Below are 18031 nucleotides of genomic sequence, written 5' to 3' on the forward strand. Positions count from 1 at the left end.
TCCACCCCTATTCCACTTGCATTTTAAGTGACACCTTTTTTTGGACTGATGAAACCACAAAAAAATTATTAAATGCAGAATCCTGAAAGTACATAGTTTTAAAGAATCACTCATAATATTTATGCTCCAGCTTAGGAGGAAAGCTCCATTCCTCCCAGTTGTAGCTCTTGGAAATTCTGCTACACGGACTTCACAGACCCAAGGAAAAATGACCAGTGATTGCATTATTATGGGTGATACTGATTTCTGCTGACATTCTTTTAGGTACTCACTCTTACTTTTGCACTCAGCTGCTGAAAACTGTTACATGTTTGTTTCTTTTCTTTTTGTTACGCTACAGGGAAATGGAAAGAAATTGCATTTTGAAATCATCTACCTTGAGAGACAGGTCATCTAAAGATCAAAGAAAAGTTCTCTGGTGCAGTGATATACCATGGAGAGAGAGAATGCCAGAGAAAAACACTAGCACAGTTTTCTCAAGTACTTTGTATTTTTGCCAAGCCTATCTTTAAAGCAACTGCCCAACAACAGATTTCCTAAATCTTCTGCATCCTGGTAAGGAATTAGCCGTTTTCCTCAGTAAGAGTAGCACTACTGTGCTGCAGAGCCATCCAACACTGAAAGGCAGTAAGCTGGCCACTCGCTACCGGTTTAATGAATGACAACTCTCTCTTCTTAATCCAGATAATATTCTAAGACTGACCTCTAAACTGAGATGGACACTTAACTGGTATCTTCATATCCATCCACAGGGATACTGCATCAATAAGAGAAGACTTATTATTCAGAAATTACCACAAGCAGTCTTTTGGTGTTGCTAGCTTTTTTATACAGGAATATGGAACGAGCATAAATAACTGGAAATTAAGATCTTCTACTGCAAAATCAATAGCATTATCAAGGGTTGACAACACTGTATTACTTTGATACTAAAACAAAACATCTCATTTTCTAGGGCATACTCAGGTAATCCTGGTGTCCTTCTGCTTGAGGTCTTCAAGATCAGGTGGATGTTCCTCTACGCCAAAGGAAAAACAAAAACAAAACAAAACAAACCCAAAACCTAAACATGAGCCTAACTAAATTTAAGGACATCTTTACATTTTTGCCAAATCAATACTCTCCCCAAAATATTTCCTTATTGTCCAATGACCTTGCTAACACTTCTTGATTTCATTGTCACCTTTAATAATCTATAGTTTGGCATGTTCATGTGATGTAAATAACATTTCACTCTCAGATTACATTTATTTCAGTAGTCAATTGCTATTCAGCACTGAAGTCGAATGCCAAGATGTGGAGCTATGTGAACGTGGCAGCTGTAAAACACCCTTATCCATACAGGACAGATTTCTCAGTGCCTTGTAAATGGATCTGTCTCTCCTGAAAGCCCCAAAACCTTACTCTGCTTTTCCACTCTCCCATACAACACAATTTGCACATGGGATAAGGAACTCTGAAATGGCAGAGGACTTAAACCTAGGACTGTAATACCGCCCATGGCTTGCTCTGCTGTTGTTCATCTTCCCAGCACAGCAATCAAATTCATGCAGACTCATTACTTGTCCCATAACAGAAATTGAAAGTGATCCGTGATAAACATTGCCTTTTGACAAAGTCTACTGGACTGGGGAGCAACAGGCATTTAGTAATGCATATGTTTAGTATTTTATACAGAATGGATAGAAGATAACAATCCTAAACTGAAAGAACACAAGAATATTTCATTTACCTGTTTTTGTTGTTCTTATGGTCCTTAGAGTCTTTCTTCAGTCAATCCAGTAAAGGGTCATAAAGCTCTTCACTATGTGCTCTTTTCTTCCGCACTATTTGCTGTATTTCTTTATTTGCCCTTCTTAAAGGATTGACACATTGGCTGCAACATATTAAAACAACAGCTGAAAGTGGTTGACTTTCAAAAGAAGGAATTTAGAGATCACCTAGACTGTAGCTGTGAAATCCTAGCTCCAGTGAAAAAAAAAACCCTCAAAGCTAGAGTTGATTTTGAGGGCCATCACAAGATTTCATCACTAGGACATAGATTACAGCTAGGAAAAGCATTTCAATAAGTTTTCCCCATCTCTTACATTTTCCTCATGAATTTCAGCTCACCTTCTGATTCATATATTGCAACCATGACCAGAAATTTCCACAGTAATTAGTCAAACAAATTCAAGGGCCCAAAAGCTGTACTAGGAATTCAGTAGAAGGAAATGACAGCTTCTCTAATTCTTACTCTATTTTTAAAATCTACACAGTATTATTCAAATATAGCACTAGTTAAGTGCATCTGCATTTTCCTAACCTGTAGTGTCTTAACCTGTCCATCATTGCATGTGGTTGTCAATGAAGACTAACAAAACTAACAATGAAGACTAACAAAGACTGACAAAATACAAGAGAAACTGTCCATTTCCTGGGAAGAGGCACATGTAGATCCTGCTTCCTGCAGGAAAAATACCATTGGAAGGAGGCGAATACACAGCTCATTGACAGGGATGCAGAAGTAACAAAGCCTCACTGGCTCAGGGAATTACTAATGCTGATCAAGTGTGGCAAGGGGCAGAGTACTCAGCTCCCTCTCTCAATTTTACAGGAATTCCATGCTCCTACATGTTCTTAGTCTGGCCACATTATGGAATTACCTCTGCTGTCCTAATCCTGGGTAGCTCCTGAGAAACAGCCACCCCTAGCTACACAGCACAAGTGCCTGCAAAAGCTTTCCAGGGCTAGTTGCCCAGGTTCTGTTGGTCTCTCAGTCGTTGGTTTTTGTTTTTGTTTTTTTAATGTAAATAGACTTCTATGGGAAACCTTGGAATTTGCTCTAGAAGGGGCACATTGGTTCCATAAATCATCCCAAATTTTGTCAACAAAAGCCCTCTTATTTTTTGATAACTCTAGAGAAAATTTTTACTGTTGTGCACATCCAGTACAGTTTTGGCATTGTACATAGGACGCTCTCGATATTGACCATACAGTGCTGAAAACAAAAGAATTTCCATCCAGGGAGAAGGTTTCAGGCTCATTAAAGGAATGCTTATCAAAGCCATATCCTCTATCAACTGTCTCTATAACTGGGAAAACTCAAAGTTACAATGTTATAGGATTGCTCCTTTCCTAGAACTCAAATATATGATGTTGGAAATTAAAACCATTTAGCATCTGGTTAATCACTGCATTAAAAAACAAAGCAAAAAACAAGTCATAGCAGAACAGCAATATTCTAATTTCACTCGCTATGAAAAAACACAGAAATGATCATTTAAACATTAATGTGAATTCTCTCAAAACGAACACATATTAATTCATTTTCCAGAAAATTTATGATAATTTCATGTTAATTCTTTGCCTCCTGTTTCCAGAGTCACTGATGACTCAGTGCAGCTATCTGTATGCTGAACATCAGCTGTCGAGCAATGTAAGATGTAACGTGGAGATTTTCACAGCAGGTCTTGTCTAAATGTGGAACACCACAGCAAATAGCCATCTGCTAGGCAGCCGCATTAGTATAGTCTATGTGTGTGAGTACGTCCATGTATATGATCCCACATAGACTGCTAACGTCTTAGTAAAGCAAAAGTTTAACACTTAACACTTTGGGGGTGGGGCGGGGTGGGAATCTTCACGAAAAAGACAATTCTGTCTTATTAACCAAGCTGTAGCATTAGCTATTCAATTTGAACTACCACCCTAGAGAAATAAAGCACAGTTATGTTAACACATTCCATCTTAGTTTAATGATTTTGATGTTGTGGAGCTTACATTTTCCCATTATCATAAGAACATACATGCTGAAACTCTTCACAACATCAAAACCTAAACTGCTTGCATAGCACTCACAGGCTGTGATGTGCCCTATACATTAAGAAAACACACTGCACATTAGAAACCTTAGAGATAATTAATTTACTTTTCTCCCAAGCACACTCCCAGCTTACTTCTCTTACTCTATTCAGGCCTGCTACTTCGTTCTTTCCTTCTGTGTTTTAAGTGCATAACTCTAGGTCTATCCCACACAGACACATTTCTACTTGTTTTTTCTTTACAAACTGATTTTTCTCTCTGATTTCTTCCTTATTACCTTTCAGATAATTCATTCCTGCTTGCACATGCCATTTCCTGTGCAGCAGTCAATTGTTTACCACAGGCAATGTCAGTCTTTTAGAAGTGCCTTCGAAGGCAGTGGTAAAAGAACCATTTTTGTCACCCTTCTCCATGTGAATTTTGAGAGCTAAGGCAAGTAGCAGGAAGTTTTCTCACTCGTTTCTTTTTAAACTTATATTACAAAGTGAAATTAATTTCTTCTCAAAACTTTTCATTTTTACTGATGTGCTGGGTTTTCATTGCACTCAGGACACTGTGTCCTAAAAACCTATTCTGGGTTAAACAGGACAGGCTGAGCACAGTGTTGCAGGCTGCCCCATAGCTTGATTTGCTTTTAAGTCTCATTTGTCAGCTTTTTTGCCAACAACTGGCAGTTGCTGGTCTTGCCTTCCTGCCAAAGAGAACAACAGGAACCAAATTCCTTTAATATATAGGATGCACTAGCCTTCGGTATGGAGCAGGGGCAGAAAGTGGGGGAAGATAACTGGAGAATCAAGGGAGCAAAACCCTAGTCTTCCCTACTCAGCATATTGGCCCAGGAGAGGGTCCCCATCCTGCACGGCTCATGGCAAGTTCAGGCACCGCTGCTCCAGCCCCATTCAGGGCTTTATGTGCAGGCAGTGGGCCTTTGTGTTTTACATGTAACTTCCCCAGCAAGGGAAGTAAGATCAAGTCCAAGCCCTTTATAACTAGGTCTTTAGAAAGAGTACGAGGGCATTAGCAACCTTTTTTTCCTTAAGCCAAATTGACTCTCTGTTATATGTAGCGTCAAACTAGAAGGGCTCATTTTTTATGTTTGCACATTAGTTCCTCGCTTTTTTCCCTTCAGTCTTTTCTCCTCTCACTGACTTAAAACATGTCAGTCGCCCCTATTTTCTACGTTTAGAAGCAGTACCTCATAAAATTGGTCTGATCATGCCCTAATGCTTACCTTCTCTGAAAAAAGGTATTGCAACAAAATGGTAGACACCCCAATATAAAAAATCCTCCTGCCACAAGCACAAGCAGTCGAAATGTCAGTTGCACATCTGTAGAGTCAACAGAAGTTTGCATTAGTTATGAATCATTCTGAGATATATATTGAGGTATAGATGACAGAGATTAGCCTCTAAGACATGTATCTCAGTCAGCAACACAATGGAAAAAAAGTAGGTGTTAGAAATAAGCTCAGACGAGAAAGACCTCATCTCAGACTTGACCTGAGTTCAAATAGCCCAAGTGTTTGGTTAATTTCAGAGGCAACTGGGGTCTGTGTGAACCCAGAGCATGGGGGGTGGCGGGGGGTAGGGATAAAAATCAAAGTCCTTTAGGAGCTTCTTAAAGAATGGAAACAAAATCATGCAAATGAATGCTATTTACCCATTTCAGTTCTTAACTTTTGCAGCATTTTCTTAAAGCTTCATTTTATTCCTAGTGAAATTCAAGACAAAACTCCCAGATAAGAACCATTCAAGTATGCAGCCTCTGATCATCTTACAGAACCCCAAGTGCCATGAGTCTAATATCTGCTAAGTGCTTCTATTTTATCAACAGATTGCTTTGAGGCAAACAGCATGTGCTCCCAGGGCAGTAAGTGTTTGTATTTTCTTCGGACATATGTTGTACATCCAGGAGCATTCAAGTAGCTAATTAATCTATGAACAAATAATTCTGTAAAATAGTCAGCCCTTGATATTCAAACAGTAAAAGCTTAACTGAAATGAAGAATCAAGCAGTCACAGCTGAATAAGCGTATTTAATTTTAACATTTGCTTGAGTATGTGTCTTAAAAATGAGCAGAAAAGCTGTAATTTTCATGATACAGCTTTTCTTCTTGCTATAATGAAGTGTCTTCTACACATAATATAAAGGCCTAGGTGGGAAACGAATATTATTAAAATATTTTGTTTCTGCAGTATGCCCCTAACTAACAGATTCTTATGGCCTCATGATGAATGGTATTTCTTTCTATCAAGTTACCTAGCTAGCAGCAATTACAGCTGTCCTAGCACTGCAATGTGGCACTGCTCAACTACAAGAAAAATTTCAAAGTTCAGTCCTGACCTCTGCCTGCTTCTGAACAAGCACAAACAAGCAGAAAGTGAACTCATGTTAGCTTACAAGTATTCCCCTAGGGTTTCATATCTGTATTAAGTCAGCTCTTCCTGAAAACTGGGTATTGTGTCTGTAATCAATGGACGTATGCTGAATTATATCAGGAAGACCTAAACCATTAAGCTCTGGATTATGGTTTCTTCTACTAACGTTCATGTTTGTTAAGACTGCCTGTGTCTAAGAACATTGGTGAAAAAAAGGACACAATATAACAGGCATCGCTGTATTAGAAAAAAACAGGGTAATATTTGGCTCTTTTCCTGTGATCCTGTGATGGATCTCCAAATATTGCTGGAGTATCTTGGCACTGTTCTTGAAAGAAAACCATGAGATATATGTCTAGTGTCTGAACATGAGACAAAGGACACAAATTAAGACACAAAATTCCACCTGAGCATAATTTTTTTTTTTTTTTTTTTTTTTACTGTGAGGGTTCAAGCAGTAAACGCTGGAACAGGTTGCCCAGAGAGGTTGCCCAGAGAGGCTGTGGAGTCCCTGTCCTCAGACATATTCAAAACTTGACTGGACACAGCCCTGGAAAACCTATTGTAGCTGACCCTTCTTAACCAGGGAGGATCTGACTATATGTTCTTGAGAGGTCCTTTCCACATCCAATAATTCTGTGTCTAAAAAAAAATCCTCTAACATTTTTGCATTTTTCAGTTTGTTGAAGCAACCTCGCCATGAAAAACAATAACAAAGCTGTACAAATGGAAAAAAAGTTATGACAAAAATTAAGATTCGATACAACTGTTTCAGTAAAGCAGATTACCACAGTTATGTGCAATGGTAGGATGTACAAAAATAGTTTGCTGCATTCTTTCATATGAGAGAGAGAAGAAAATCATGTACACCAAGTTTATGCTTAAAGAAAAACGGTAAAATATTTTAAGGCCAGAATTTGAGAACACAGAACCACAGAATATTTGGTTGTAAGAGACTTCTGCAGATCATGTAGATCAACCTTCTTCCTGAAGCAAGGCTACCACCAACATGAGGTCAAGTTAAATTGTCTCTTTATCTGGCCAAGTCTGGAAAAGCTCCAAGGATGATGACTCCATCACCTGTCTGATGACTTGTTCTAGAGTTGCACTGCTTTCCTAAAGAATTTTTTTCTCCTAATGTTCAAGCTAAATTTCCCAAGCATTAGTGGCAATTCTCACTTGTTATATCATCTGATCCTACTACCAAGGAGAATTTGTGGCTCCCTCATCTTAGTAATGGCTCTTCTAAACAACCTTCAGTAGCTATGAAATAACCAGTTAGCCTCATTTTCACCAGATTAAATAATTCCACCTTTTCTTCACAGCACTTTCACAGTCACTGTTACTTTGGATTGAATCCCCCTTTCCACAAATAAAGCCTTCCCTCCATTCTTTGTGCTAACATATGTGAGCATGTTTATTTGTATCACTTGTTCTTAGTTTGTGCTGGGGTTGACAAGATATCCAAACAATTCTGTATCAAAGAACTGTTTTCTCTATTAATATATATGCAGAAATAAATGCAAGCTTACACTTACCTTGAAGAGAGTGGTGACATGAAAAACTAAAGGAAGTAACAGAAATGAAAATTTTATTGTCTGACCAGAAGCAGCATTTGGCTACAAGGCAGCAATCTACAGAAGTATACTTACTGTCTTTAAATGGCATGTAACATGTCAGTTCGTGGCTGGTTTTGGAAGGACAACATTTATTTTTCAAGCATTCAGTTCTGTTAAGACCCTCTCCTACATGACAAGGAATTAAGGTTTGTCCATCTTTGCGACGACATGCTTTAAAAAAAGAAATAATATGTAAGATCTCTGTTCTAGAGCTTTAAAAAAAGAAACAATATGTAAGATCTCTGTTCTAGAAGCAACGTCCAAGTAGAGGGATATTTGGTGTCCCTAGCATGCTTTGATAGAGAAAACAGTGTCACTGACTTTCATGTTTGTTTTTTCCCCAAAACTAATTAATCTATATATTAAAATTAACAGAAAAGCTAAAATCACATAATACAAAATCTTAAGTAATTTGCTTTGTTTCAGCAAGAGACATTTACAAAACCAAATCTAAACATCACTGAAACACTTTTTTATACTTAGGTTTGTAAACCAAGTGGGAAAGACAAACTAAATCTTCTGACTAGACTGTTTCTAATTAAAAAAAAGAAAACAGAAATTTAAGACTTCTTTTTTTTTTTTTTTTTTTTTTTTTTACAGGCCCAGCATGGAATACATCGCCACTAACTTTCTGTATGGCACTAATTGCATGTTTCTAGAAGCAGCTGAAAATCAGCTGATAGGAACAAACCTGCAAGATATCCAATCCAGTTATTGAACAAAATATTCAAGCAATTTATTCTTTTTTATTTATTTAATATCAGATTCACATTAATCCGATAATCATGAGATCCTCTGTGAGAAGGGCTTAAATGTGTAAGATACTTACAAATAGTAGATGTCTCAGTATATTTAATTCCTGTAAAACTGGGTATCACATCCCTTATGTGACACTTCCACAGCAGCTGCAAAGCATCATTTGGTTCCAAAAACTCTCCCAAGACTGGCTGCATTGTCAGTCTCATGTTTATCATAGACATTAGTGGTAGCCAAATTCAGTTTATTAAATGTGGGATCAGGCACTTCATGACGCCTCTGTGCTTCCCTAGGGCTCAGTGGTACTAATAGCAGTGGTGGTCCGCTAAGGTAATGCAGAAACATAGTAAGTGAAAAGTGGTATTTCTGCTTCTCCTTTGATTTTGTCGGTGATCCAGTTATGGAGTCAGGTTTGGATTTTTTGTACATGCCAAGACCTTTTTCTCTATTCATAGATATTATCTTTCTTACTGATATTAGCAAATTAGCATTGTGATTTCCTTCTCAATAATATTATGAAATAATATAGTTCTTCTCATTTAACTTGAGCAGTCCAAAAGGTGAGTGGTTCAGCCTAAGCTAATGGCCCTGGAGCCTTTCCTAACCAGCAGAAGTGAGAGAAACACTACTGCAGGAAAAAATCCTTCTCTCACCTAGAATGTGCCAAATAGCTCTTTTCTTCCTATGCATACAACAAAGCTGGGCAAGGCGGATCCAACACCAAGCTGTCCAGCATTTCTAGCACAATCACATCACTGATGATGAAGGGTTTTGCAGGAGGGTAGCAATGCAGTGGAAGCAAATTTATGATTGTTCCAAAGGGGCACTTAACAATATCATTTGGAAGAGATCTGGTGTGTTTTGCAGTATCGGACTGAGGGTTTTAAATACATTGAATGCTGACAGGTAGGTGTGGGAGGGAGGATTGGAAGTGAGGCAGAAGAAGGAGAAAGATTAGAGAAAAACAATGCTGCAGTGATGAAGTGACACTTACTTGTTGGCCTGAAGAAGCTTAAGAGAGGCTCATACGCGTCTTTCAGTTTCATGCCAGGTTTGCTGGGTGCCACTTCACTTTTTTCTAAAACTTGCTGAGTTGGTTGTGCAAAACCTGAAAACTCATCATGATTAGCTCATTACCATCAAAATATCTGTAATTAATTAAATGCAATGACATTTTCATACTGATTATCTTTCATTATGAAGGCATTTATAGTCATTGTGAATTATGACTCCTGATGGCTAGCAAGGTTAAGCATATATATCTTTCTGTTGTATTCACTTAATATTACTTCAAATTGCTTCATGAACCACAATGAGAAAAGAACTATAACTGTGAAATTTAAATTAAAGAATCCATTCAGGTGAAAATTGTCAAGACAAAAAGCCCTACTGTTCACCTATAAGGTGCAGGTTCCCTGAAAACTCTGAGTTGTATCTACAGATATATTTCTCACATGTCTGCAAGCAGAACCTTCAGTCTTTGTTTTAGATATAGTTCAGACCCCAAATGAAACACAGAAATGTGGTGAAAGGCAGCTTTACCAGATACAACAAAACATGCATATATCCCAACATCCCAACATGACAGCGACCTACAGCAGATGTGTAGGAAAGAACAAAACTTCCCTGAATATAGAGGTACTGGAGTATTTTCCCAAACACCAGTGATTTGTGGCTCTGGGACTTCTTGATCACCTTTCAGTTACACTACTCCAGAAGATGTGGCATCAGAAAACCTTGCTGCCTCACCTACATCTCTTTTTCATTAAACCAAAAGTGCAAATCACAGTGGGACTGCACTGGCAATCAACCACTCCACAATGAGGAAAAAAAGATAAAGAAACCCAGTATTCCTATTTGCTTGCCTTTTTTCTCTCCATATGAGAAACTTACACCATCACAACTTCAACAGCTTTCAGTGATGGGAGTTTATTTAAAGCCATTTCATGGGTTTATAGTTTCTTGGGAACAGAAGCGAGATCATGGCCTAAACAAAAACCTAAGGTACTGAGGAACTTCAGTCTTTTAGATGATTCTTCAGCTAGCAGCATCACAAGTGTAGTTCTGTGTTTGTCCTGGGGCACAACCTGCCTTCAGGAAAAGCAGCATCAGAGTAGGGAGAATTGGATGCATGGCAAAATAAAGAATCTGAAACTAATGTGTAACAGAAATGTGACTTGCAAAGTTCATACTAAAGTTTGATGAAATGTCATTATCTGACTACCAGTTTGGTGACAATTATCTGAAAATATGACCACGGTTGTCCTGTACATCGCTGTCTCATACGAGAGTTTATCGAGACAGAAGCCACATACATACATTTAATGGGCACTGCTGCTCAACATAAGCTGCATCATGTACTTTTGAAACACATTTATGTTAGGGCTCACACACATACACACCCTGGGAAAATGTTTTTCCTTGCTTTTTATTTTTTTTTTAGACAGAATGACTTCCTCATCTAAATATTCTAGAAGCAGCTGGGAGAAGTCTCACAATTGCTAGCCCATGTTCTCGTTGGGGACTTCACCCTACCGGGTGCCTGCTGGACACACCGCACGGGGGGGGAAGCAGCCCAGGAGGTTCCTGCAGTGTGTGGCACTGACCTTCCTGGCACAGCGGGGCAGGGAGCCGGCCGGGGGGATGCCCCGCGGCGCCGGCTGCTTACAGACTGGGAAGGGCTGGAGGGGGATGTGGTGGTCAGAGGCCGCCTTGGGCACAGCGGTCACAAAGTGATCGTTCTCCATTCCTGGGGCAGTAAGGAGGGGGTCAGCAGGACGGCTGCCTCGGGCTTCCAGAGGGCGGACTTTGGCCTGGTTAGGAGCCTGGTCGACAGAGTCCCTTGGGAGGCAGCCCTCAAGGGCCAAGGGCTCCAGGGAGGCTGGACGTTCCTCAAGAAGGAAATCTGAAAGGAGCAGGGGCAGGTTATCCCTGTGTGCCGAAAGACGGGCCGGCGGGGAGAAGACCGGCCTGGCTGAGCAGAGCTTTGGCTGGAACTCAGGGGGAAAAGGAGAGTTTGCCACCTTTGGAAGAAGGGGCAGCAGCTCTGGAGGACTACAGGGATGTAGTGAGATTATGCAGAGAGAAAACGAGAAGGGACAAAGCCCAACTAGAACTGAATGTGGCTACTGCTCCAAGGCAGTAATAAACATCTCTATAAACACATTGGCTGTGAAAGGAGGGCTAAGGAGAATCTCCATCCTTTATTGGATGTGGAGGGAAACGTAGTGACAACGGCTGAGGAAAAGCCTGGGGCACTTCATGCTTTCTTTGCCTCAGGCTTCAACAGCAAGATCCGTTGTTCCCCAGGTGCGCAGCCCCCTGGGCTGGAAGAAAGGGATGGGGAGCAGAATGGAGCCCCCATAATCCAAGGGGAAATGGTCAGCAACCTGCTAAACCAAGTCTACAGGGCAGATGGGATCCACCGCGGGGTACTGGGGGAGCTGGTGGAAGTGCTCACCGAGCCACTCTCCATCAACCAGCAGCCCTGGCCAACGGGGAAGGTCCCAGCTGACTGGAAGTCAGCAAATGTGGCACCCACCTACCAGAAGGGCGGGGAGGAGGATCCGGGGAACTACAGGCCTGTCAGCGTGACCTCGGTGCTGGGGAAGGTTCTGGAGCAGATCATCCTGAGTGCCGTCACACGGCACGTGCAGGACAATGGGGGATCAGGCCCAGCCAGCGTGGGGTTATGGAAGGCAGGTCCTGCCTGACGAACCACATCTCCTTGTGTGACAAGGTGACCTGCCTAGTGGCTGAGGGAAAGGCTGTGGCTGGTGTCTGCCTGGGCCTTAGCGAAGCCTTTGGCACCGTCTCCCGCAGCATCTCCCGGAGACACCGGCTGCCCGTGGCCGGGGCGGGTGTGCTCTGCGCTGGGCTAAGAGCTGGCTGGGCGGCCGGGCAGAGCGTGGTGGGGGATGGGGTGACATCCCGCTGGCGGGGGCACACGGGGTGTCCCCGGGGCTCAGCGCTGGGGCCGGCCCTGTTTGATATCTTTATCAACGACCTGGATGAGGGCACTGAGCGCACCCCCAGCCGGTCTGCGGAGGGCACCAGGCTGGGGCAGTGCTGCCCTGCGGGGGGGCAGGAGGCCCTGCCGGGGGTCTGGGCAGGCCGGGCGAGGGACCCAGGCCGGCTGTGTGAGGTTCAACCCGGCTCCGTGCCGGGCCCTGCCCGTGGGGCACAGCAGCCCCAGGCAGCGCTGCAGGCTGGGGCAGGGGGCTGGGAAGGTGCCCGGCGGGAAAGGGGCTGGGGGGGCTGGCTGGGCCGGCTGGGCAAGAGCCAGCCCTGTGCCCAGGTGGCCACGGGGGCCAGCAGCAGCCTGGCTGGTGTCAGGAGCAGTGTGGCCAGCAGGGCCAGGGCAGTGCCCGTCCCCCTGTGCTGGGCCCTGGTGAGGCCGCCCCTCGAATCCTGTGTTCAGCTTTGGGCCCCTCACTGCCAGGGGGACGTGGAGGGGCTGGAGCGTGTCCAGAGCCGGGCAGGGGCTGGGGCAGGGGCTGGGGCACGAGGCTGATGGGGGGCGGCTGAGGGGACTGGGGGGGCTGGTCTGGAGAGGAGGAGGCTCAGGGGGACCCTGACCGCTCTCTGCAGCTCCCTGGCAGGAGTCTGTAGTGAGGTCGGGACACGTCTCAAAATTTCATCACTGAAGGTATTTAAAAGATGTGTACACATGGCACTTAGGGACATGGTTTAGTGGTGGACTTGGCCGTGCTGAGTGTACAGCTGGATTTAATCTTAAAGGTCTTTTCCAGACTAAATGATTCTATGACTCTTCATTGCAGAAACATTTTACAGTGACACTTGCAGCAACTGACAGCCTTTCACCAAGATCTGAAAAGGTGGTCTCTGAAGTTTGGTTTCTCAATGCATAAAGGATCAAAAGCAAGCTTAATGTGTGGGCTGATTCTTTACATACATCAAATCACCAAATCTGACTTGCACTCACAGTAGAAGTTACCAGCCAAAAATCTTTGCTAACTATTTTGAGCCACCTGCTGTATTAAGCAAATACAAGTCTCAGCAGACTGTGAGAGTGCCTTTAACTGTATGCCAGAAGAAAAAATTTTCAAACTGGGGTAAAAAAATAGAACAATCTATTATCAAAGGTAATATAAAAGCAAGATATGCTGCAAGGGATGAAATAAGCAGCATGTTTCTCATATAGATGCACCAAGAGGAAATGGGAACTACAGTTAGCAAAATATAGGGGGTTCCCCCCACTATATTTGTCAGGATTGATCAATCCCATCTGGAGTAATTAAATGCATTTAGTATTTTTCAATCATTACCAAGAGAAATTGTAAACTTAATTTCTTGTTAGTAAAAGTACTTGCTCCTTCTATGAAAATGTTTTTATCCTTGCAATACTTACTTGAATTGATGCTATAAAGCAGTATCAGTACCACATAGTTCCCTGCTAGACAGGTGCCCATTAGCAGCATTACTGCAATAAAACCAACAGTAGTGATAGGTATGTGGTTATGCGTTAAAAAAAAAAAAATGATCTTAACTTTGTATTTATGGATTAGAACAAATGTGACAGCAGGTTGGTGCATTGAGCAGGACTGCCTTTTTCTTTTTCTTTGCAATAAAGAGGAGGCCAAACCCAGTAAAAAAATTTGCAGTAAATGATTTTGAAGAGGCATCTTGTTAACAGACTAGCCGAACAATGCCCTCTCTGAAGTGTGCCAGAGCTGGACATCCAACATCTTAAAAAGTTCACTTTTACCTAAAATTTTAATCCAGGTTTAATGAAGATTAGGACCAAAGAACTAAATTGTTGGAGACTTATTACTGAATTCTAGTTTAGCTTGTTGAATTCTTCAGGCTTTTCAAAACTGAAGTATATGAGATGCTTTGGATGAAAACATTTGAATCACCTTTAAAAATAGTATTATGGATAAAAACACTTCTAGAAATCCCTAAATCAGCCATAGTAGTTCCACAGCAGGCAAACTTATTTTTTTTTTTTACCTCCAACTCACCCCTGAAGACTGCTTTGCCAGATGCTGTATGTCTCTTCGCCTGCTGCTCTTGTTATTGCCCTTAAAAGGTCTTTTTCAAGTATTACCACATATGTAACAGCTTAAACCTAAAGATTATTTTGTTAGTATTGGTAAGGGAGGAGAAACCTGTTTTTCTGAAGTGCTATACAGGCCTTTGAAGGATCTCCTCTCTGCACTCCTGCTGCTAAATGAGAGCTGTCCTTGCCATTAGAATGTACCTGTTCTGTGAAGTAATACACAAACACACTCTGCCCTACAGAGAAACATTGCTATGGTAGTTAAATGTGAAATTATTTCTTAAAGAGGACAGGAATCATGTTTTCCAAGATAACTACTGAAAAATCTAATGCCACCCAGGGTAAACTAGGAAGAGAAAAACACTTCCTGGGAAAACAAGGGAAACCGAGACAATTCCAGTTTTCCCCATTACATACTTTTGCAGGCTTCTCCGCTACTGTTGGAACAGGAAGACCACCAGAGGTCTGGAGTACAGCAGTGACAGACTCGTTACACACAACATGTGTCACAATGGGCTCCCTGTTACTATGATACAGCTCGGAATGAACAGTACAGATCTGATCAACGCATGAGCAGAGGGGTCGGAAAAAAACTACACACAATTTGAAAAAATATCAGCCTCCCAAGAGCCTTTTAAGTCTTCTAATTCATCAAGTTAAAACCAAATGTACGTTACTACCAATCACACTTCAGTCTCCAACACAGAAACACTACCTAATTGTGTAGGCCAGGTAATAGATACCTCAGGACACTAAAATATACTCCTCTCAAAAAAGACAAAGTTTGCCAGAGTGCTTAAATTAGAGTTCCCCCATAATCCATTAAATGTGAATTAATTAGGTAACAGGCTCAACCTGCAGGTTCACCAAATATCTGCACACTTGAAGCAAAAGCAGTCTGACGCTAATCTTTCAGACATTTCCATTCGTTAAGGAAAGGGTCTTTGAATAGACTAGGAATAGTGCTTTAAAAAATACAGAAACCTGAAGTAAACTCAAATGCTCCAAAATCAATTCTCCAAACAGTTAAACTGCCTAAAACAGTCTGTTAAGTTTTAGAAAAAGAAAGTATGCTACAAGAGCCATATGAACAGATGAATGATATTCAAAAAAGTTACATATTCACATGCAAGTGTTTTTCATTTGAGTAAAAAGTTTAAAGGGTGAGTTTTTAACCTAATTTGTATGCAGCATTAACTTGCTAGTACAAACAATATTACAGTATCCTCAATTTCATTGTTTCGTTCTACACACAGACACTCTCAATAGTACCAATGAGGTGATACTTAAAAGTCCAATATAGAACAAACATTCTTCATTTTCTGAAGCATATGCCATTATGATTTTCCACGTTGGTTTCTCTCGTAAACACTGCATATAGTGTAACGCATTTCTGACGCACAAATACGGGACTTCTCAGAGTGCTAAGAATCTGAGAAAATTGCCCCCATATTTTACATTGACCACTTAGTTTCCCTTTTATTAAATTTAGGACTGATAGCTCTCCTTGTTCTAACTGTAGTCTATAGCCAAGGCTCAACCCAAGTTCACTAGGCAAAAAAGCACATCCAATACTCCAATCCAAACCACCCCAAACAACTGTTATATCGTTTCTGCAAAAGTTCAGTTCCTAGTTATTTATACAGACCACATCCATGGGATTTTTTTTTTTTTTTTTTTTGCTTTAGATTAACTGCTTTTATTGGAAATCAGTTCCTTACATTCAGTGCAAAAGTAGAAAGTGCAAACAAAGTCTTGTCCTAACAAACTGTCAGCATAAACACAAAATAATCATCTATGATTGTTGGTCTTTATTATCCACTTCCATACAGCACTCAAGTATTACTCAAGTCCATACGCACACGAGTATTACTACTTTGAAGCCTATTGTAAAGAAGTTTTTAAACAACGCAAAAAAGTAGTGGCAATTATTCATATTCATGGTTCAGTATCAATTATTTACCTCCACAAATTGTTCGAAATTGATTCTCTTCATAAACATGAGGAATGACAGATGTGGGATACATCTGAAAGAATTGTTAGGAGTAGAAAGAAGATTCATCCCCTGATGCAGGCAAAAGATCCACAGGCTGCTGTGAGAGACATACTGCTGAAAAGTAAGGAGATGTCGTAGCAAATCTAACCCTTTCAGTGCTGAAAACAGCCTAAAATTGTGATGTGAAAGTGATACTGCACTTCACCCTAGTGAAACTCTGGCAGGAAGAACTTTGCAGATCAAACTGGAACGTATTTCGGAACAACCCAGAAGAACTAACTTCACTTCTCCTAACACACATAAAGCTGTCTTACACTTAAGATATTAAAAGTTCTTCTGGTCACCTTGATTTACATGGACGTGAATATGGCTGGAAAACTCTTTTGACTAGTGTCTTTTAGGATCAAAAACTGTTAAGTTCAAGGGGACAACTAACAAGCTTATTACACACTACTGTGGAAACTACATCAAGCTAAGCCTTGTTACTTTTTAAAAAATTCTTTCAAATAGCCACCAGAACCAGTATCGACTTCCCCCAACCCCTCAATTGAGTTATTCCACAGGTATTGTCTTGCTGTTACTGGAAACAAACAGGCTCTTTTCAACAGTACACAGGATTAAAAAAAAATAAAAATTAAAATTGAGACCCACCTTTCCTCTTGCAGAGTAATACAGAATGCCACTTACCAGAACCACACAGCAGGGTTCCTGAAGTGACTGAGGATACTCACTGGAAGTCAATTAATCTATTCCCTTTTACTATTAAATACAACAGGGTTTTGCAGAGAAAGATACTGCAGTTCAGGAAAGTAACTTAATAAGTACTCCTACAAAGAACACAGAGTCTACTCTCAATATCATACAGTACTTAAATCTGGATTGTTGAAAGAAAGAATGGTACACAATATTTGATCTTGACACAAAAAGGGCTGAAAAAAACTCATCTAGAAATAATACAATTTACGTATTCAAGAAACAATCTGTATGCCCATTGACCTCATGAATGCTCACAAAAAAGAGATATTTTTATCTATGTTTTCAAAAAGCTGCATAATTTTTTTTGTTCCTTGATAAAGTTTTATACCAACTCTGAAAAATCTTTCTTTCCCATCACCTTTAACAAAAATGCATCTACTAAAAGAAAGGAAATAAACTTTCTATTTTCACAAGCATTTGTTAATTCGTAGGCTTTGAGCTTAACCCTACTGAATTTAGACTTTGGTATAATTCACAAATACCTCTCACTCTTTTTAAAGAACTTTATTTTAAAAATAATTTTAATTCATTAGACCATACTTTATAAGTTACCAATAGGACGGACCTGAACTCAAGCATCAGACATTTGTTGCACTTTCAAGTTTTCTAACAACATGACTTTTCAAAATAAAATTGTACATTTAGATTCACAGTTTAATTTCTTGAAATTTAATAACATTTAAAAACACTGGATTTTGAA

At 40.7% G+C, this 18031-nt stretch overlaps 1 protein-coding gene across 1 annotated transcript; it reads right to left on the bottom strand.

The window, feature by feature from the left end:
* Positions 1 to 807: 807 nt before the first annotated feature.
* FMR1NB (FMR1 neighbor) lies at positions 808 to 18026 on the bottom strand. The gene is made up of 7 exons (XM_055727345.1): positions 16543 to 18026; positions 13929 to 14000; positions 9552 to 9665; positions 7835 to 7972; positions 5036 to 5132; positions 1733 to 1876; positions 808 to 1018 (listed from the first exon to the last, which is right to left on the bottom strand). The coding sequence occupies exons 1-6, from the start codon at positions 16604 to 16606 to the stop codon at positions 1774 to 1776; spliced, it is 588 nt and encodes a 195-aa protein (XP_055583320.1). The 5' UTR covers positions 16607 to 18026; the 3' UTR covers positions 808 to 1018; positions 1733 to 1773.
* Between the last annotated feature and the right edge of the window lie 5 nt (positions 18027 to 18031).

The sequence above is a fragment of the Falco cherrug genome, chromosome 15, assembly GCF_023634085.1.
Source record: "Falco cherrug isolate bFalChe1 chromosome 15, bFalChe1.pri, whole genome shotgun sequence".
NCBI classification, from domain to species: domain Eukaryota; kingdom Metazoa; phylum Chordata; class Aves; order Falconiformes; family Falconidae; genus Falco; species Falco cherrug.